Here is a 22,324-nt window from a genome sequence, read left to right as displayed (position 1 = left end):
AAGCCGACTCCACGGCACCAACAATAATATACAATATACATGGCCACCCTGACGGGGCGGGACACTGCCGAGAGAACCCTGGGAGCAGTGGTGGTGAGGCCACAGATCAGGGCTCCAGCTGGCAGGAGAAAGTCAGGGAGAGGCATCAGGCCCCCGAAAGCCCCCACTTCCAGCCAGCCCAGGAAGGGCGAGGGGTGTGGCAGTGAGGAGGGGGTGGGCCTGGAGGGGGAGCCAGGGAGGCTCCGGAGAGCCCTGAGGTGGGGGTGGGGTGGGGATTGGGCAGGGAGGTGGGGACAGCAGCTGCCTCAGTACTTGGGGACCTTGCTGTAGTCTTCAGAATGGATGTGCCGGCACAGACAGATGGACAGAAGCATGCCCAGGAGCTGTTGAGGGACAGACAGAGTTGGAGAAGGAAGGCAGGATGCAGGCCTGCCCGTCCGCCTCCCGCACCCCAGCCACACCAGGCGGCGGGAAGTAGCACCTGTCCAGCTCAACACACAGGTCTGCCCCAGACCTCCATGCCGGGCCAGGGTGCTGCAGGGCCTCTAGAGGCCAAAGGGCTACTGGGGAAGGGCTGGAGAGGAGGGGACCCAGACCTCAGTGACAGCGACGCCCACACACACGCCCAGGATGACACCCAGGTTCTCCTGCAGCCACGCCTGTACCCGCTCCATGCAGCCCTGCAGGAGAGAACATGACCTCACATCACCCCACGTTGGGCCACATCCCACCGTTAGATAGAAGCACCCCGAGGGCCCCACCAGCCCACAGGGCCTGCACAGAGGGCTCAGTGTAGTCTTTGAATAAATCAAGAAATGAAAGCACAAGTGGCAAAGATTAAATGAATCAAAGGAAGGGACAACTGAAGGAGGGAGGGAGGGAGGGAGGAGGGAGGAGAAAAGAAGGGAGGGAGGAAGAGGGAGGGAGGAAGGGAGCAGGAGGACGGGCCAGCGGGCAGTGGGAGGGAGGAGGGAAAGGAAGGGAGAGAGAACTGAGCAGTGGCCCTGACAAGCCTGGGAGGCCTGAGTGGTTAGACCCACGGGGTGTCCCTGAGCTCCTAAAGCCCTTGGAGCCCACCCCGGCCCTCCAGCCCTCCACACACCTCCTGGTACACAGGCCAGTACTCAGGGTAGTTGCCACTCTGGGTGCTGTTGCTGGGCACCTCGCAGAAGCCCTTCTTCACGAGCCCGTCTTTCTCTGTCCCCTTGTCCTCACAGGAACAGGGGTAGGTGATGTGCGTGTGATTCATGAGCTCAGCGTTCTCCGTCCAGTTGTAGAAGTTGACCCAGCCGCAGCACCGTACCTGGGCATTGACAGGGACAGGCTGCTCATGCCCATGCCCACCTCAGGCTGGGGCCCTCCTGGCAGAGGCAGTGCGTCCCCAGGCAGAGGCTCACATCTGCCACTTCCAGCCCCCGCTGATCCCAGCCCATCCTCCAGGACCAGAGCTTGGGCTTCACTATGGCTTCTGCAAGCCACAGGGGATTGAAAGGGACCTTCAGGAAACAGACACCGAAAGGCCAGGAGGCCCTGGGCGATGCGGTGGGCTGCTAACTGAAAGCCTAGAGGCTGGAGCCTGCCCAGAAGGGCCTGAGAAGAAAGGCCTGGCAATTCACTTCCAAAAAAATCAGCCCGTGAAAACCCTACAGAGCCCAGTTCTACTCCGATGCTACACTAACATCATCACCACCTAGGTCAAGATTCGGATGGAACATTCCCGTCACCCCAGAGGGTTCCCTCAGGACCTCCCCAGTCACTACCTTCCCCCAGAGGTAGCCTGCACTCAGACCACCATCAGCCTATGAGCCTCGGCATCGGTTTCTGAACACCCATGGGGCAGCGCTCAACACTCCCAGGCTGGGGGCGGTGAAAGGGTGAGAGCTGCCCTCTCTCTCTGCCACAAATAAGGGTACCATAAGCCAAGGAATTGTCTGAGACCCTGGACCCTGAGCAAGGAACTGTGGTGCTAGCTGGGATGCCAGAGAGGGGGCTGCTAGGAAACCCCCACTCCCCAATAGATACACACTCACACACACACACTCACGGTGTCCTTTTCAGACACACACAAGTGCCAGGGACAACCAGACCCAGGCACACGGGTACAGGGACCCAAACACTCAGACACACACAGGTCGGAGAGCCTCTGTGCGGCCTGCCTCCTGCCTTACGTTCGCCTGCACGTAGTCCCAGGTCTCCTGCAAGCTGTCCTCAAGGCTGCCGTTGCCTTTGTAGCTCCGGATGAGTTTGAGGACGATGCTGCCCATCTCCTGCTTTACCTGCAGAGAGGAGGGCAAAGACCTGGGTCAAACTGCCTGAAACCCACACCTGTCACGTGAACGGCCCCCTCCGACAGCCACCCTAGGGACACAGTACAGCTCTAGAGTGTTTCATTGTTTTAGTCCAGCCTCTCCCCTGCACTACCTGGGAGCCAGCCCCACGCAGTCAGTGTCGACCACTGCTGCCCCTACAGTCTATTCTGCACTCAGCAGCCCCTTCCTGTCATCACTGAGTCCCTCTGTGGCCTCCCACCACCCTCAGCATCCTCTCAGTGGCCTACAAGGCCCCTGGCTTCTCCCAGACCTCTTTTCCTCTGTTCTGGCTTACTCTGCCTCAGGGACACTGGTCTCCTGCGGTCTTCATAGACAAAGCACTGGTTTACAGATAAAGCAGACGAGGAGTTGGGAGATTGGGGAGCAAAAGGATTCCGCCCCAAAGAGTGGTGCTTACAGCAGCTTTTCAGGAACAAGTCTGCTGTGCAAAGTGAGGCAAACCCAAAACTACCTGTGCTCACCAAGGCCAGGCCCCCCTTTTCAGGTAACCTCAGCCCAGGCACAAGTGGGTGCTGCCACCTTGTGCGAGCCCAACCTGGCCCCACTGCACTGCTGTCTGCCCCGGCTTCTCCTGTGGACCCAGGGCACACAGGAATGGAAAGGCTGGTCACCATCCCCTGCTGCGACTGCAGGAATGCCAGGGGCCTGGGAGGGAGAAAGGGCGCCCAGGGGATAGCCACACACCCGCCCCTTAGTTCCTGAGAAAGAGGAGTTGGGAGAGATGGGCTGGGCCTTCCAGGCAGGGGGTTCAGAGGCTGCGTCAGGAAGCCCTGTGCATGGGGATTCTTCCTGCTCCCCACAGGCAGCCTGGGTCTCCTTCTCCATGTCCTCAGGACTGTGCTCAGAGAACCCACATGGACCCATGGCCCTTGTTCTTTGGCCTACTCCTTTAACTACCCCAGGGAAATAAGCCCCCTGTGACCACACTCCACACCTCTCCCCCTAAATAAGGTTCTGAGCACGATTCTCCCACCCCTCCCATTACAGAGCCCTACAATTTACAAACCTTTCCTGTCACTAACTAATCACAGTGATAAGAAGAGTGGCTCTTAACAATATGGATTCTGTCCCAGACACTAAGCACTTTTAACGTGTTATTTCCACTTAATCCCCACAGCTGACCTTCATGTCAGAGATGCAGGAAAGGAGGCCCAGAGAGGTTAATTAGCTTGTATGAGGTCACACTGCGAACATGTAGAGATGCTGAGAACTGGACCCAGGCCTCTGAAATCCACCTAGAGGCACCTTGGAAGAGAGACCTGGCAATCTACATCAGAAAGATCAGCCACTGGAAACCCTTTGTAGACAGTTCTACTCTGTCACCCAGGTGATCATAGAACTCATGGGACAGCCTCGGGGCTGTGCTCAGAGAACAGGACGGGACAGCAACTAGTTTGGCTTTTGACTGATTCTGGAACCCAACTTCTCCCCGTGAGGCTCGATCAACATTTAAACCACATGCCCATACCTTGAAGCAGGCCAGAGCAGTTTTACCGGGGACAAGAGAAGGTAAACAGTTTGCCTGAGTCACACAGCTGGGGCTGGCTGCTTGTACATCTTGGGTCTTTCTGCCCCAACCATCTCTGCTGCACCTCTGCTCCCCAGAGAATGGGGGGGCCCTGGGGCATGGAGAGGAGGGAGATCCCCAGGAGCATCTGCATGGAGAGTACCCCTCAGACATCCTTCACCACCCACCCACCAACCCCCCAGGCTCTATTTATACTCCTCCGTAGTTGCTACAGCAGCCCCAACTTCCCTGTTTCCCATCCGGCCTCTGAGATGCAAAGGTGATAGAGGCTGGGTGGTTTCCACGGAGGCTGGGTAGTTTCCACGGAAATGCTGCACCATCCTCCAGCCCACAGTGTGACTGAGCTAGGCCGCAGGGACCACAGCCGTACAGGCGGGCTCAGCTTGGAGCCTCTGCCTTGGGATCCAACTACCCAGGAGACCTGAGTTGGGAGCACAGGGAGGTCACCCTGGCAACTGGGCAGCTACTGTGCCGAGAAGGAGCATGGAGGAGGAGGAGCCGATGCTAATGATCTACCTCACTCATGCCTGCGGGCTGTCTGCTGTTTCCTTCTGCCCTGTACCCACTCTCCCTTCTCGAAAGAACAATTCCCTTCCTTGGGGGGACCTCCATCAATCACCGCCTGGGGCTAGAAGCCCCACCCCCATACCACTATGAGTGAACATAAAACCCAGGCTGGCCACTTAGTGCCCTCTACACCCTGGGCACAGCAAGTGGTTCAGGGATGGGTAGGTGCCCTAAACCTGCCCTCTTATTCCCCTAAGCTGGTGGGCTGAGAGCCCGAGCTGCCAGTGGCCACCTCAGTCACCCTGGGGACAACCGTCCTGAGAAGGGAGCCACATGGAGAGCAGGGCCGAGGAACAGAAGGGGACAAAGTCCTGGTCGCAGCTTTGGAGGCCTGGGTCCAGCTGAGCCTCCAGCCAGATCTGGACAGTTTTGGTTAGATCCCTGTCACAGGCAATGGTCAGTCCTCCCCAGGACTGGCTATATCATTTATAGGGCCCAGTACAAAAGGGAAATACAAGGCCCTTGTTTAAAAATTATTAAGAATTTCAAGATAGTTACAGCAGAGCATCAGACTGAACACAGCACCCTTCTAAGCGCAGGACCCTATGAAGTCAGCCCTGGTCCAACCCAGCACCATTCTCCCCACTTCCCAGAAGAGCAAACTGAGCCTCAGAGCTTTGAAACAACTTGCCCAATATCACACAGCTACTCAGCAGCAGAGAGAGGGCTCTAACTCAGATCTGCTCATGCCAAAGTCCTGTGATCTCAACCATGGCAAGCTACCCAGTCTCCCCCTTACCTGGGACCCCACTGTTCCTCTATCATCCCCACACTAATGATATGTTCAGGTTTGATATTGTAGTGTGACTTCTCACAGATTTAGAGGAGACCTTGGAGTCCAGTATATCATCCAAATGTAAGAATCCTTCCATACTTTCCAGACTCTGCTTAAATACTCCCTGTGATGGGGAACTGAGTATTGTGCGTCACACAATAGCATGTGTCAGAGTTGGCGGGGGCACTCTCAAAAGAAGCAGTTAATTTAAATCGGGCCCAAATGACTTTCATCCATTTGTATTAGATCATACCCTCCCTGCCTCCCTCTCCCATCTCCTCTAACGCCGCCCCCTCCCCAGTCAGGGCTGGGACCTCACAGAACCAATTAAATTCTTCTCTCCCAGGACAAATATCCTTCAGATACTTGCAGCCAGCTCACGTCTCCCTGTGCCTCCTCCTCTCTAGGGTAATTTTCCTGGCCCCTTTGACTACTCCCCAGGATGGTCTCTCGATCTCTTTCCATACTTTTTACTTTAATGTGTCATATTCCCCTTATAATGAGGCACCCCAAACACACTGAGATGGACACCATCTTCCTGTCCTTTCCCTGGGGTCCTCACAGGAGATGTTGCCATAGGCTGTCCAGCAGGTCTGAGACTTTGTCCTGGTGTCCTCATAGGAAATGGGGGCCCTTTGCCATGGCAAATGTGGGGAGTGGGAGGGTGTTGCCCCTTACGAACTACCAGGGTCTTTCCTGAAACCTGGCTGCCATCCTCATAGTCAGCTACCCCAGAATTTTGCAGGGGGTCTGCAATCATGTCCCCCCAGCCACCTGCAAGCTCCCGAGAGCAGTGCCTGAGGCTGGTACTGTCCAGTGCTGCCCCCCACCTGCTAAGGAGCCGAGTACCTAACAGGGGCTTGGAGACTCCAGCCAGTTTCTCTCCATGATCGCTCTCCAGATGGACAGCCTGACGCCACCTTCTCCCCTCCCTAAAGGATGAGAGAGGTCACCTCTCACTGTCCCAGACTCCAGCTGCCTCCCCCACGACCTGAAGAAACTCAGGCCAGCAAATCAGAGTTTCTACCCAACAAGCAGCCGCCTCACAGAAAGCTGCATTGTCCTCTATAGACCTGTTCCACCACCTGTGCCACCAAGGTGCGTGCGTGCATGCATCCTGCACCTCAGGTGGGAGAGAGAAGCAGAAGAAAACACCCTTCCCCTGAAGAGCCAGTTGGGGGGCACACAGCAGTCGCACCCAAGCCACTGTCATCTACCACCCCACCCACCAGCTCCCATCCAGGCCAAATGAGCCCCTTCCCCTCCAAGCTCTCAGCCCCCCAGCTTTCTGCTCCAGCACCTCCATGTGAGTCCCTGAGCCCCCAGTCTAACCCCCTAGGGCCCCAGCAGACTCTCTGCACAGTCTGTTGGGAGATCAGAGGTATGATACCAGGGCACCTAGATTGGTGCCCAGCATATCGTAGGAAACCGTATACGTTCACTTCCTTCCTTCTGATCCCCTCCCACTCACTTATTCAGCCTGGAGAGAACAAGTCACAGTCCCACAGTGTCAGAGCTGGGAATGGCTTAAGAGGTCATCTGAGGCTCAGAGAGGCTGGGCAACTTGTCCAAGGTCACATAGCAGAGCCCACCCAAGAACACAAAACCCACTGTTGTCAAGTAGATATTGACTCATAACAACCCCATGGGACAGAGTAGAAGTGCCTCATAGGGTTTTAAGGCATCTTTACAGAAGCAGACTACCACATCTTTCTCCCAAAGAGTGGCTGGTGGGTTTGAACTGCCAACCTTTCGGGTAGTAGCCAAGCTCTTTAACAACTGCACCACCAGTGCTCCTTTCCTTAGAATACAAAAAACCCAAAACCAAACTCACTGCCATTGAGTTGATTCCGACTCATAGTGACCCCCATTGGGTTTCCGAGGCTATAAATCTTTACTGAAGTAGATTGCCCCATCTTTCTTCCACGGAGTGGCTGGTGGATTTGAACCGCTGACCTTCTGGTTAGCAGCCACATGCCTTATCCACTACACCAGCAAAGCTCCTTTCCCTAGAACACAGGGCCCCTGGATCCCAGGTCTGGACTCCACCCACTGGCAGAGGCTAGAACAATCAGACAAAGAAAGAGCCAGAGGTATCCTGATGCCACACCCTAATCCTGGTTCCCACAGCCCTTGTTAATATTAACATTGAAATTGCCGACAATAAGAGCAGCTGCCATTTACTGAGCACTCACTGGGCACTTTAATGAAGTTAATGATGGGGCCAATAATAATATGTACTTGCAATGCTAGCAGCAAACGTCTGCCCTGGGCTCCTCGCTGCTCTGAGCGCTTCCCAGACACTAACTCTATCAGTGCTCTGGCACTGAGACTATTTAGAGTTTAGAAAGACACTGGGGTTATTTTGTCACACTCTCATTGGGGTCTGGGACAGCAGCCTACTGTCCGGCATTCCCATTTATATTTCCGGAGGGACACACTAAGTAGAAGACACAAATCTCATTTCTGTCTCAGGTTGGATTTTGCCACCAAATGAGTTGTAAATGCTATTTCTCATTTTCAAAGTTTGTTTGTTTTTAACTTCAGAATTGCAAATAAGGGACAGTGGACCTCTGTTATTATTGGGTGTGGCTAAGAGTCACTTTACCTTAAGCACTCGGCGCCTGGCCTCTGTGAAATAACCTTAGAGCAGCTGGGCTACTCTGGGCACACCTGAGGACCTGTCTTATTGAGCAGCAGCCTGGCAAGGGGCCCACCTGGTGACCTATAATGAGTGTGCGGAAGGGCTGATAACAACAGACAGGCTAAGGCTCCATGAAACTTCCTGAGGGGGAGAATCCTGGAAGAAGAACTTCCGGGAAGGATGCGCCCTCCGCATAGGGGACCCTTTCCAAACCTCACTGAATCCTTTACCTAATAATCCACACACGTAACCATACACATAGTCTGAGTCTGTGGCATGGCAGCACCCTCTGGAACTCAGCAGAGAAATCTGTGCCGTGGGGAAGGAGAGGCTGGTGTCAGACACAATGGGGAGGCTGGGATGCCAGGGTACACCTCACGTCCACCTCGGGAACCAGCTTCGTGCTGATTCTTATTCACAAAATTATTGGTAGCATAGTGCCTAAGGCACTTGACTGCTAACCAGAAGGCTGGCGGTTCAAACCCACCAGCCACTCCTCAGAAGGAAGGTTGAGCAATCTACTTCCGTAGTGATACCGCCTCAGAAACCCAAGGAGGGGTCACTATGAGTCTGGGCCGACTGGATGGCATAAAACAATTGTCATTTGACAAAAAGGAGAAACAGAGGCACTGAGAGGCTGAGAAAGTTGCCCACGGTCTCACAGCAAGGTTTCCAAAGCAGGCAGACTGGTCCCGGAGTTGAGGCCCTGAGCGACCTCTGTATTTTATAAAATACCACAGTCTGATCTCATTTCCACCCTGGGGTGGGGTGGGAGGCTGGGCAGGCTTATCCTCCTAACTTTATAGAAGCGGAACCCAGGGCTCTCGAAGTGCCATGCCCTGCATGAGGCCCGGCAGCCTCCCCACCGTTGATGCCCTGCCCTGGAAGCACAGGCAGGAAGGGCAGAGGGCAGTGCTGGGCACTCGGGGGGAGCCCCGGAGGCCTGGAGAGGAGGCTCCGGTCCTTTCTAAAGACCTTTTTCCTTCAGGTTCAAACAAGCCCCACATCTCCAGCTGGGCCTCATCTGCAGGATAAGCACCATCAAGGACATGTTTATCCTCCCACAAGGATTTACAATGTGTTGGGAAAGACAAAATAAATCATTCCTCCCAGCTCAGCAGCAGAGTGGAGCCAGAGCTTCCCCAGCAAAGCCAGGACATTTCCCTCTGCCTTCCAGAAAAGGAGGTGGGCCAAGGTGAGGTGGGCTGAGACAAGGGGGTGTGAGGGGTAGAACCTGAGGACAGTGGGGGCAGGCAGAGGAGGGGGCACCGAGGTACAGAGGAGCCGGGAGACCTGATTCCCCAAACCAGCCCTGCTTGGGGCAGTGGGATCCTCCAGAGCCTTGAATCAAGCAGAGGTTTGACCACAAGATGGGGAGGCGGTGTGACAAGCGTGGGCCTGGGGTCAGAGGGATGAAGATGGAAATCTCTGCCTGGATGTACCCTGGCTATGTGGCCATGGCCAAAATCACTTCACTTTTCTGAGTCTGTTTGTTAAACTAGAAGATGGTTATAAAAATGAAATGTGTGCAAAGTTTGTTGTTGTTGTTATGTGCCGTCGAGTTGGACCCGACTCATAGCGACCCTTCCTTGGATTTCTGAGGCACACTATGGAAGTAGATTGCCCCATCTTCCTTCCGAGGAGTGACTGGTGGGTTCGAGCTGCCAGCCTTCTGGTTAGCAGTCAAGTGCCTTTAGGCATTACGCGTGTAAAGTTTAGCTCCTGGAATCCGTTGGGCTCCAAACAGACGGGGCCTTTATTACCATTAGGTGGTAACCACACAAGGGGTAAGGGGGTGAACTGCCCAAGATTCTCGCAGAGATAACCAACTTCTGAGTCAAAGGAACCAGCTCACTGGCACCTGGATCCTAGGTACCCCGATCATTACATACCATACATAGACTGAGCCCCAGAGAAGTCCCAGATGCTGGAGCGCAGAAACAAAGACCTGACCCACAACCCTTTCACTTGCAAAGAAGATTCCTTCCCTAACCACTGGCTTTCTGTGTAATAACCTGTCAAACTTCCTTGTCTATGAAATTCATGGTTTTTCCTTTGCCTGGGCTGCCAGGAAGCTCAGCATTTAAGTTAGCCCTCAGCAGCTGTGAGTATCTATATTGTCTTCTGGCTTTCCTTTTTCTCAGTGTGGGTTCTGATTTCTCTCATTCTGATTTTAGTTACCAGATGCCTGTACTGGGAGCCAGCTCCATTTCTCCCAGGAAACAGGTGGGGTGTGGATTATAAATAAGTAAAGCAGATCCCCACAATGAAAGTTTCACCAGCATGGACTCATATAAGCTGGACTACTTCAGTTAAAATCCTAGTTCTGCTGCTTACTAGCTGTGTGACCTTGGACAAGTTGCTTAACTTCTCTGTGCCTCAGATTCCACATATGAAGATGGGAGACTTTATAGTACTGACCTCATAGGATTGTTGTAAGGAATTAAATATGGCATGGGAAAACACTTAGTACCAAACAAGTTCTACGTTAAGTATGAGTCGTCAATATTGTTGTAATGTTTTCTTAGCCTTCTTCTAAGAGGTATCTGAGACAACTTGACCTTCAAGGGGTAAAATGCAGAAATCTTAGGAAAGAAGCTTCTGAGTCTCTATCTACTCACAGCCCACCTGGCTGCCAGCTCAACCAACCCCATGAGTGGACAAGAACTCGGAGCATGGGAGGGAGGCATGGCCCCAGGGCTCAGCTGGACCCCAGGCATGTGCAGTGAGGCCTGGGGTAGGTGGATGAACTCTGGGCTTGGATTTAGGGCTCCTGGTCCATCATCCTGAGTGGCCACTGCCCACCCCCACCACATCTGCAGAATGGGGGCTCTCACGCTACTGTGCACGGATGTAATGAGGATCAGTGAAGGAATGAAAGCAAAGTCTGGCAACCTACTGGGCAGATGATAGGTGCTAACCAGACGGCTGGCGGTTCAAACCCACCAGCCACTCCTCGGAAGGAAGGTTGGGCAATCCTACTTCCGTAGTGATACTGCCTTGAAAACCCAAGGAGGGGTCGCTATGAGTCGGGGCCGACTCGATGGCACATAACAACAACAACAACAACAAGTCAATTGTGGGGATGAGGGTGGTTTTAGTTACTACAATTGATGATGTTGTTACTCATCTCTTGGAGCATCTGTTCCCCCACCTGGCAGCATAACAAGTACACCACAGGGCTGTTGTGAGGAAGATATAATGTACGTCAGGCTTCTAGAAGAAGCACACACAGCAAATGTTCCATAAATGATAAATGTGACAGTCACCACTGAGCGTCAGCCAGACCTTCCCAGCTCCTTTCTCTCTGTGCCTCTGTCTTTAAAGTCTGGGTGCTAGACACTTACTTTCTCAGCCAGCCTTGAAGGCAGGGCATCCCTATGGTTCCATCTGAAGAACTCTGTAGGAGGACTCTTCTGATGAAAGGGATGGCCATGGTTGACATGGCCTTTTCCTTCTTCCAGCCACAACAGTGCAGATGTTACACCCGGAGCTGCAGCAGCCATCTTGTGGCCTTGCAGTAAGTGGTATGATAAGAAAAGCTGTCATGGTAGGGATGCTTAACAGACAGCCAGAGTCTGGGTCTCTGAACTTCCAAACCAGACTCTTGGTTAAGCCAACAACTAATGTCCTTAGAGCTTAAGCTGCAGTCTGGTTTTCTACTCCTTAAAGTTGACCACCTTCCCTCTGACACAGGACTAATGTTTTATTAGTCTCCTCCTCAAGCCTTGTCTGTAGATGGATTTAATACTTGGGAGCTCTGGTGGCATAGCACCTAAGGCATTTGCTAACCAGAAGTCTGGTGGTTCAAACCCACCAGCCACTCCTCGGAAGGAAGGTTGGGCAATCTATTTCCATAGTGACACCGCCTCAGAAACCCAAGGAGGGGTCTCTATGAGTCGGAATCGATTCAACGGCAGTGAGTAAGGAAGATATCTTGAAGGAAGCCTGTGGCATAGTGGTTAAAGTGCTTGACCGCTTACCAAAAGGCCAGTGATTCAAATCCACCTTGGGAGAAAGACCAGGCAGTCTGCTTCCATAAACCTTCGCAGTTTTGGAAACCCTGCGGGGCAGTTCTACCCTGTCTTATAGGGTCACTATGAGTCAGAATCGACTCCATGACAGTGGGTTTGCCTCTTTTTTTTTTTTTTTTTTTTTTAGAGGAGTCTTGAAAATAACAAGAACAACGTCAAGAGCTACCTGGGCCACACACTGGGCTACATGTTTCGCTGAGATAATTTGACTGCATCCTTGCAACAATCCTGTTATGTTTTATTACTGTCCCCATTTCACAGACAGTGAAACTGAGGCATAAAGAGGCAAGCAGCTTGCCCAAAGCCACACAGCTAGAAGGTGGTGGAACAGAGCTGAAATTCAGACCTGCACCTGCTGCTTTCTCTAACATCCCACCATTTGATCACAGAGGACAGGAGGGCTATCTAAAAGACCGCCCGTGGCACTGACTGGGTTTGTCTGTGACAACCAAGAGGTTTCTTGTCTATCCCCCATCCCAGGCCAATCCCTTGTGTGGCTGTGGGGAAGGGGCTTACCTCTCCCATTTTGAAGTAGAAGAATGTCCCAGCAGCCACCTGGGCAATGAGGATCAGGAGGAGGAAGGCGAAGTACTGGGGACAGAGAGGAGGCACGGAGTTAGCTGTGGGCTTCCCCAGCCAGGTACACCCCCAGGAGCCAGGGCTGGATGGGGGAAAAGGGGAGATCTGTACTCACCAGCCCCAGCAGGCAGCGGACCTCATTAACAGCACCGATGCAGCCCAGGAAGCCCATGAGCATGGTGACGGCCCCCACAGCAATGAAGACATAGGCCCCCACCTTGAGCCAGTTGGAGGAGGTCTCTGGAGGGGAAGGGGAGAGGGGCGTTGGCTCCAGCCCAGCTGGCCCGCTTCACTAAGTTCAGAATCAGGGCAGGGCATCATGCTCCAAGACTGCTCCCCAAGCCTCCCCTCAAGAGTTGGCCTGTGAGGGCCACCCACGTTTCCCTGCTGGGCTCTCGCCACCCAATGCGGAACCTGCTCCTTCGTCCCCTTGGCTGTTGCCTACCCTAAATGTGCTGCCCGTGTAAAACTGTGACCCATGCCGATTCCACCCCATCCCCACTTTATTTTTCCTCTTCAGCTCTCATCAGGACCAGGCAGACTTGGCATTCACTGGTTTATATTTTATCTTGCTCAAGGTCTGCCTTCCCCACAAGAATATGAGGTACACAGGGGCAGGGGCTTGGTTTGTTTCTTGTTTCTGCTGAACCCTCAAGACTGGGAACAGGGTCTGGCACACAAGATGCTTTTTGAATATCTACCAGCAGTGGGAACAGCAGAGACAAAGCCTAGGAAGGAGTAAGTGTTATGTATTTGGAGAAAGGAAAGAAGGCAAGAAAGAATGGAAGGGTGTGAATGAGAAAGGAAGGGCAATGGCTGTGCTCAGAGGCCATGGCTGAGCTGCAGGTGGATAAACCCGCCAGGCAGGTGGGTCCAGCAGTCCCATCAGGACACTTGCCCAGCATTTTCCAAGAATCCCAACAGATCAAAGACAGTAAAACTCAGGCCAGTTTCCAGCCTGGGAATAGGAAATGCTCTACCCCAGGGGTGGAGGTTGGAGGGATAATCTTCCCCACAGGCGGGTAGCTGCAGACTTGCTCCCAGGCCAGTCTCAAATGCCCTGGGAGGGGACCGGAGTTGGATGTTTTGAGAAAGCTGCATATTAGCGATGCAGATTCCTGGGCCCATCACAGTCAGACAAAGACATTCCCAAGAGAAGGCCTGGAATCTGGAATTTAAATGTGCTCCCCTAAGGACTGAGGAACAGCCAGGGTTGACAGTTGAACTTCAGCAGGGAGAACACAGGTGTGGGTGGCCTTGACTCCCCAGGGTACCTCAGAGGGGGCAAGACCCCACCTTGACCATGAGGATCCCACCTTGGTCATGAAGGGCATTAGAATCCTTAGTGACAATGAGTACAAAGCTGGACAGTGGGAGGAGGAGGGAGAATGATGCAGCTCCACTTCCTGGGCATGGACAGAAAGTTCTGGGGCTTGGGAAAGGCTCTGGCTGGCCCACCCCCACGTTCAGGGCACGGGCGCAGGGCTGCCTGCACCCAGCTCCTTGCAGGAGCCCTCAGGGAGTCCAGGCTGCGCCCCAGCTGGGGTGAGCCTCCTGGTGGGGAGCACCAGCCTCCTCACTTCCCTGACTCTCAGCAATCAACATGGGCAGGGAGGGGCCCTCAAATGTCATCTTTCTGAAGCTTCCTGGGCTTGGGTGCCAGCAACTCCTCCCAGAAGGAGGAACTGGCAGTTCCTGGAAGTTCACGGGGTGCTGGCTGGAGGCAGACCCTGTGTCCAGTCCAAGCCACCCTGCTCAATTTCCACAATAACCCTCTGAGGCAGCCATTCTCATTCTGATGTGTCTATAAGGACCCCGAGGCTGAGAGGCTGCAGGGGTGCCCAGCAGGCAAGGCCCGGGGCTCAGGGCCTGGCTCAGGTCATGTAGCCTGAGCCAATCTGCACAGTCTCTGTTTCTCAGAGCATTCATTGACACCAACCTCTGTCCTCACCCAGAGTCTCAGGTCTACCCCAAATCTGAGCAACCTGACCTAGGAAGGTGGCAAGTGCATATCTGGGGGTCCCCACCCACCAAACATGGCAGACAAATTCTCATGGTCTTGCTGAGTCGAGGAGGGCCCAGAGAGGTAGAGTGGAAGTGGCCCGAACCAAAACAGACTGTATCCAAGAGAAGTGGGCTCTAAGCAGAGTTCCACTGCTAACGTGATTGACCCTGGGCAAGCCCGTTCTGGGCCTCTATTTCTCTCTCTGTAAAATGGGGCTAATAATTCCCACTTCTAAAAGATGTTAAAAGGATTCAATTTTATGTTACTTATTTAACTATTCACCAGAAGTGGTGCTAAACTCTTTTCAGATATTACCTCATTTAATTTCTCACAAGAACTGTGTGAGGTGTGTTTATTAGTATCTCCTCTTTATAGGTGAAGAAACTGAAGCATAGAGAGAGATGAAATAACTTGCCTGAGGCCACACAGCTAATTGGTAGCAGAGCCAGGATTTGAACCCTGACTCCAGAGTCTGTGCTATTGCTTTCTCTTGTTAAGGTGCTAACAAGTGGTGTGCATGGTATAAGGGTACAGGGGTTAAGGGTATATGCTTGGAGAGCCACATGCCTGGGTCTAAATCCCACCAGCCACATCTCCCAACTATGTGCCTTGGACAAGTTACTTCAGCTCTGTGTGCCTCGATTTCCTCCTATGTAAACTGGGGATAATAATGCCTAGAACCAGCACACAGAAGGTCAGGAGCCCTGGCTTCTCTGTTTCCACCCTCACTTGCTATATGACTTTTAGCAAGTCATTTCTCTCCTCTATGAGCCTCAGTTTACCCAAGCTTATAGCAAGTGGGCTAGTAGATCTGTGTTTCTGAATGCTGGCTACATGGGGACTCACCGAAAGCCTTTTAAAAACATCTGTGAGTGGCCTCACACCCACACCACTGGAATCAAATCCTATGGTGTGGGGCAGTATAGTGGTTAAAGCATTCAGCTGCTAATAAAAGGTCTGCAGTTCAAACCCACCAGCCACTCCTCAGGAAAAAGATGAAGCAGTCTGCTTCCATAAAGATTTACAGCCTTGGAAACCCTATGGGGCAGTTCCACTCTGTCCTGTAGGGTAGCTATGAATTGGAATTGACTCAATGGCAATGGGTGAGGTGGGGCCCGAGGAATTTGTAAAAAGCATCCTGTGCATGTAGGGGGCTTCCAACACCTGGCCAGCTGCAGATTCTCATACTTGCACAAGGAGAAGGCCAGAGAAGGGCTAGGGGTATGGGGCGCAGAGTGCAGAAATGTGAGTGGGTGAACTGAGCATCCAGACTTTGCCCTGTGGCCCAGGAAGCAGGAGGCTGGGACTAGTTGGGGTCCAGAGGTGAGTTGTACGGGGAAAGCAGACACCCAGATGAGCCAGAACACCCAGCCTCTGCCCCTAGAAAGGGGATGCTGTCCACAGCCCCACAACACAGCAGATATGGCAGAGAGTGGATCGTCCCACCACATGCAGGCAAGACCTGACCCCCTAGAGCAGGGTGACAGGTGTGGCCCTTCCATCACCCATGCCCAGCCTGGTTCCATTTTATTCAAATTAGTCAGCTGTCACAGGGCTGAGTCCAAACCTGCTGCTGTGAGCAGCTGCTACGAGGGGAAGTGAACTTAGGAGGCCCTCAGTGGAGGAGTGGTGTCACTGTGTCCCTTGGGGCCTCTGGCTTTGCCTCCCTGACTCAGGGAGTCTGTGAGAAGCCAGTGCAGCAAGCCCAGAAGGCTGCCTGGGAGAGATGGAGCAGACCCCAGAGGGCTCTTATCACTGGGCAGGAATGCCTTGGACTTTCCTCTAAAGAACAGGAGAAGGGGCTTATGGTTCACCCTGCTACATGCAGCCTTTAGGCTGAAAACTTTTGGGGTTTGAATCCCACCTCGACCATTCAGAAACTGTAACTAGAGCAAGTGACTTTGCCTCTCTGTGCCTCAGTTGCTTCATTTGTAAGGTATGAATAGAACAGTGCCTTCCGCGTGGGGCTGTTGTGGACTGTTGTTAGGTGCTGTCCAGTCAGCTGACTCATAGTGAGCTCCTACAACAGAATGAAATGCTGTCTCCTGTGCCATCCTCACCATAGGATGGAAGTGTTAGCCCACTGTGGCAACCACTGTATCACCCCATCTTGTGACCACTTATATATACATCATGCTTGGCACTGTGACTGGTACATAGCAAGTGAAATTAAATGGCAGCTGCCTTTGGCATCTTCCTTATCTGTGCATCTGCCCAAGCAATCTCATTGGTGTCTTTCAGCCACACCTGACAGTCTACCTTTCCTGGCTCTTCCCTGTCTCCCTCTGCAATGGGAAGGGGAGAGACTGTTGCCCACATTTTGCTGAATAGAAATGGAGGGACAGAGAATGTAAGGAACTTTCTCAAGGTCAGTGCCACGGGAAGGGGCCGGGATGGGAAAGCTAGTCTCCCTTACCCCCCAGCATTCACAACACAGCAGCAGCCTTGTATGGGGAGGGAGAAAAAATTTCTTCCGGAAACCCCCATGGAGAACCCATGGTGTAGCAGTCAGCAGCAGGACCTGGCAAGGCCCTGAGATTAGCTGGAAAACCAACAGCCATTGGAAAACCACAGCTCCCATAGGTGAGGCCTTGCTGTCCCACCCTCCCCAATGGAGCAGGCTGAGGGCAGGAGACACAGAAGGGTGCTTACGGAGGACAGAGATGAAACTGCTCCTGTCGACCAGGATCCATACCCCGAAGCCCAGGATCACTGCACCCAGAAGCTGGAAGGAGAAGGGGCATTTAATAAGGAATCCAAGAGTGGGTGGGGTGCAAGGGTGTCTCCCAGCTGCCCCTGTGGGCCAGGCCAGGGAGAGACACAGGGGAGACCACCTCCATTCTTCTCTAGCCTGTGGAGGTCAGGATGACCTCAGGGCCCAAACCCCAAGTCCTTGGCCAACCCAGCAAACTAGGCACCAGGGCCACGTGTGCCCATCCCACTGCCCACATGGTCAAGCTGAACCCACAGCTCCGAGAGCCCCAGCCTCCTGCCCAGGGGGTGTCTTGGCCCTTTCCAGTACTCATGCCCTTGACTCCAGCCCAGCTTGGGACTGGGAGCTTCCCAAACAACCCAGGTTCTAGGAAAGACCCTCCAAGGAGTTGAACCAAACCAAAACCAAACCCGCTACCACTGAGTCCATTCTGACTCACAACGACCCTACAGGATAGGGTAGAACTGCCCCGTAGGGTATCCAGGGCTGTAAAACTTCACGGAAGTAGACGGCCTCTTATTTTTCTCCTATAGAGCAGATGGTGGGTTTGAATCATCGATCTTTTGATTAGCAGCCAAATGCTTTAACCACTATGCCACCAGAGCTTCCTGGACTTGAGCATCAAAGTCCAAATTGTCCTTCAGTTCCAGGACTACCTCCTCTGGGAGCTTTCCCTGCCTCCCCTAGGCATACTTGTTCTGTGCTGTCAAGTCAATTTCAACTCATGGGGACCCTATAGGACAGAGCAGAAGTGTCCCATAGGGTTTCCTCCAATGGAGGAGCCTTGATGCACAATGGTTAAAGTGCTTGGCTACTAACCAAAAAATCAGAGGTTTGAATCCACCAGCCACTCCACAGGAGAAAGACGTGGCAGTCTGCTTCTGCAAAGATTTACAGCCTTGCACTCTATGGGGCAGTTCTACCCTGTCCCATAGAGTCACTGTGAGTCAGAATTGACTCAATGGCAGTATTACTCTTTACAGAATCAGATTGTAAATGTATGACTAGAAAGGTTAACAATTGAAGGGCAAGTGGAATAGGCTCTGGGATTCCCTGCTGCTGCCTCCCCAGGACAGGGCCCACAACCTGCACTCGCCTCCCCAGGGGCAGTCCCAGTCAAGCTCTGCCACCCCATAAAGCTGGGGAAGTACCTGCAGCCTCTGGGCAAAGGCACAGTTTCCCTCATGAGGCTGGCCTTTGCCTGGGCCTGGCCTGGGCCCGCCTGGGAGATAAGCCATTTAGAGCATCCCGGCCCTCCTAGACAATGCCACCAGTCCTGCACTCCCCTGCATCCAGGAGGCCTTGGCTGACCTCCTCAAGGAGGTCAAGTGCCATTACCTGCCTTCCCAGGGGTCTAGCCTCCATTCCTAGCATTCACCTCAACCACACTTTTATAATCCCTTTGAGTATTCATTTGATTAAACTCCTCCCCCACCCAGATGGGTACAGAAACTGTGACTGTCACCCAACCCCACAGTAGGGTCTGAATCCACAGAGGCATCAGATACACATCTGTGGAGTGAATGAATAAACACACATCTCTAACTTCTTCTTTCCTTCTCACCCCACTCTAGTAAAAGTCTCTCCTGCCCACCCCTCCAAACCACATCTTTATAAGTCACCCTGGGCCCCAGCACACAGGAAGTTAACACCTGACTCTCGCCAGTGCCCAGTAGGAGCTGGCTGAGGCCCCTAAAGCCCGAGAAAAATGCTGCCAGCCTCTGGCTCCTTAGGGCAGCCTGGGAACAGGACAGGAAGGGATGCCTGGTCAAAATCATCAACTCCCTCATTTTTCCCACATGGGAGAAGGGGGCAAGATTGACTCCTAGGCCCTGAGCCCCAAGAACTCTGCCCCCTGGGTCCCTAGTCCAACCCTTCTGTCTGGTCCTTCAACCCCTGTGATGGAGCCATGGGCCCTACCCTCACATCCTAGTGGCTGGCCCTTTTAAGCTAGGCTTTGGCCCAGGGGAAGCTGGGCTCTGGCTGCCTGGACAACTGCTTCCCAACAGCCTGGACCATCCCAGAGAGGCCTGACTGCCAAGCTGGGGAAGCCCCAGTGCCTAGGCCTTGCCCTGGTGGGTTCCAGGCCTGGCTGTGGCCTGTGGAAGGCCACCTGCAGTGTGGCCTCAGTGTGGCCCATGAACCTACCTGTAACTATCTGTGTGCTGGGTTAAAGTGTGTGTGTGGGAGAGGGTGTGAGGATTCTTTCCCAAATTTTCTCTAAATTCTATGTAACATATTTTTTTTTTCTTTTTCTTTTTTATTAGGATTTGGGTGAAGATTTACAGAGTAAATTCACTTTTCATACAGCAGTTCACATATACTTTGTCTCATGTCATTGACCAAAATTTACAATGCAGCAGCTCCCCTCCCAATTCCTCCCCATAGTTACCTCCTCCCCGTGTCCATCCCTTCATACTCTTCTGCACCCTGAGCTATCTCCCTGTGCATAAGCAGCCCTTCCTTCTCCCATGATTTAAATTCTATGTAACATATTTTAAAACTGTTATTTTAGTTCACAAGCAATTCATGTCTACTATAGAAACTATGACTCGGGGCCCACTCGACGGCACATAACAACAACAACAACAACACAGAAAATCTGCAACATATAGAGAAACAAAGAATAATGTGAAAATTCTTAGGAATTTTTGACTCGACAGCAATGAGCTTGGTTTGGTTATTTTCTCTAGAAATAGTCATGGATGTGTACAATTTTTAAAAATAGAGTTGGGTCATAATAAACATCATAAAAACATCCTAGTGAATAAAGTAATTCTTTAACAGCTGGTAGGTTTGAACCACTAACCTTCTGGTTAGCAGTCAGAGGCACTATGCCACCAGAGCTCCTTTTTAATAGCATAGAACGAACTAATGGCATGGCGATGCTAGAGTGTGTATGTAAGGTGAAGCCACCGCCTCAACACTTGGGCTGCGAAGCCTCTCCAGACCACCCCCAACTCTCTCTCTCTCTCTCTCTCTCTCACACACACACACACACACACACACACCATCATCCTGGCAGCTCCAAGGCAGCAGGAGTCTGTCGATGTCAGGCCAGAAAGGAAAACCCAAGCCCCAGGAAAACTAGCTCCAGATGTGCCACGCAGCTAACATCTGGATGGCCCCATAGTTTGGGAGACCCTAGTGAGCCCCACCAGGGTGGATCTGGGGAAGGTGGAATGTGTTCCCCCAAGAGATCCCCTGAAACTCATCTGGCCCAGAGCCTGTTCTCCTTCTGCCCACCCTGTTGGAACTCAGGGAGAGTCCCCACAAAGAGGGGAGGGGTGCTGTGGGGCAGCTGAGAGTCAGAAGTGGGACAGGTAAACTTCAGAGATGGTGGAGGAAGGTGGGATTGGAGAGATTCCAGAACCTCTCGGTGCTCCAGGGGAGGGTAAGTCAGGGGAAGGAACCCGGTGCACTGCCAAAGAGCCAGCCGGGAATTCCAGGAATCTCCTAACAACCCCCACCCAATGCCAAGCTCTGTCTTCAGCCCCACCAGCCACACCTTGACTACCCGTCTCTACGCCCTAGACATCTGAGGGTCTTGGGCTGTGATGCCCTGGAGTGGGAGTCTTCGTTGGCGTGGTTGGGGCAGCACTGGCCATACTTACAAAGAAGAGCAAGTTGAAGAGGAAGAGAAAGTATTTGGTGACTTTGATACAGGCTGACCCCATCCTGATGGTCCTGGAACTCCCTGGGGAGAAGAAAGAGAGGTAGGTCAGTGCGGGATGGGACTGGGCCCAGGAGTGGGGAGGGGAGAGCACCCATCATCTGCCAGCCCCAAATCATCTCAGTCCACCCCCACAACAACGCAATGAGGCAGGAGCTAACATTGTGCCTCTTTTGGGGGCACTGAGGCCCAGAGAGGCTAGACGGTGGGCCCAAAGTCACACAGCTAGGAGGTAAGATCCTTGGAGCAGGCTATTTGATGCTTGACTGGTGTGGTTGGTTCAGGCTCAGCCACTCCACCAGGCCTGGGGCTGAAGGAAAATTATATAGGGTGACCCTTCCTTCCCCAGGCTCCGAGACTCACCCAGCTGGGCTCTGGTCAAAGGCAGGAGACAAGCAAGTTAGGGAGTTAGCTGGAGACTGATGGAAAACAAGGGGAAGCCTGTGGTTTAGTCCACAGACTCACAGACTTCCTGGGACTAAGGGGCTGGGGCTGCTGGGCTGAGAAGGAGAGCCCTGGCTTCTCTCAGAAAATGGACCGAGGGTCCTCCTCCCCCAGCCTTCTTAGTACATTCAAATACAGACCACCACAAATAAAAACCGCCCATCACCTCACCCACCTCAGAGACACAAACTGTCGTCGTTTTAGTGGCTATACTTCCTGTTGTGTGTGTTTGTATAACATATGGTTTTACACAAAATTGGGCTCACACAGTGCAGATTGTTTTGTGGCCTGCTTTTTCCATTCTACAATACGAAAAAGAGGAAGGCAAGGCCCTCAGTGAGATGGATTGGCATAGTGGCTGCAATGACGGGCTCAGGTCGAGCAAGGACTGTGAGGCTGGCACAGGGCTGAGCAGTGTTTCCTTCTGTTGTACACAGGGTTGCTATGAGTGGGAGCCGATTCGACGGCACCTGAAAGCAACATACATTAGAAAAATCTCTGTGCGCTGATGAAGGAGGCCTGGTGATACAGAGGTTAAAGGCTCTCAGCTGCTGACCAAAAAGTCGGCAGTTTCTACTCACCAGTCACTTCACGGGAGAAGGATGAGGCAGTATGCTTCCATAAAGATTATAGACTTGAAAACACTGTGGATCAACTCCACTCTGTCCTGTAGGGTGGCTAGGAGTCAGAATTGATTTGACAGCAATGGTGTTGTGCATCTTTTTACAACATAATTTTAAATGTTACATAGAAGTCCATCCTATTAATCATTGTTTATTAACATTTTGGAGGTTACAGACTCTCCCAGAAAATTTATACACAGGAAACATTTTACAACTAATTTCTGGGGATTCATAGACCCCGTGAAGCCCATTCAGGAACCCTAAGGACCCAGGTTAAGGTCCCATGTGGAGCTGTACCACAAAGCATTTCCTCAATACCCTAAGACTGGACACACAGGTAGTTTTTTTATTTTTCATAGTCACCCTGGGTGACACAGCATCTGCTTCAGATATGAGACAAGCTATGCTT

General features: G+C 52.7%; 1 protein-coding gene across 1 annotated transcript; it reads right to left on the bottom strand.

The window, feature by feature from the left end:
- Window positions 1-305: 305 nt before the first annotated feature.
- CD82 (CD82 molecule) lies at window positions 306-20,852 on the bottom strand. Its single transcript, XM_007946521.1, has 8 exons — window positions 20,790-20,852; window positions 17,115-17,187; window positions 12,573-12,697; window positions 12,395-12,469; window positions 2,169-2,276; window positions 1,103-1,303; window positions 597-680; window positions 306-383 (listed from the first exon to the last, which is right to left on the bottom strand). The coding sequence occupies exons 1-8, from the start codon at window positions 20,850-20,852 to the stop codon at window positions 306-308; spliced, it is 807 nt and encodes a 268-aa protein (XP_007944712.1).
- Window positions 20,853-22,324: the final 1,472 nt, after the last annotated feature.

Source organism: Orycteropus afer, unplaced genomic scaffold (genome assembly GCF_000298275.1).
Source record: "Orycteropus afer afer isolate SDZICR_OR568_19922 unplaced genomic scaffold, OryAfe1.0 scaffold00165, whole genome shotgun sequence".
Lineage (NCBI taxonomy): Eukaryota > Metazoa > Chordata > Mammalia > Tubulidentata > Orycteropodidae > Orycteropus > Orycteropus afer.
This window is presented reverse-complemented; position numbering and strand designations above follow the sequence as displayed.

Excerpts from the sequence above, each read along its gene's own strand:
- CD82 (XM_007946521.1), bottom strand. The coding sequence starts at position 20,852 with ATGGGGTCAGCCTGTATCAAAGTCACCAAATACTTTCTCTTCCTCTTC. Across the intron at positions 17,188-20,789 it reads TCTTCAACTTGCTCTTCTTT|CTTCTGGGTGCAGTGATCCT; the intron begins GTAAGTATGGCC and ends TTCTCCTTCCAG. Across the intron at positions 681-1,102 it reads ACTGGCCTGTGTACCAGGAG|GGCTGCATGGAGCGGGTACA; the intron begins GTGTGTGGAGGG and ends TCTCTCCTGCAG.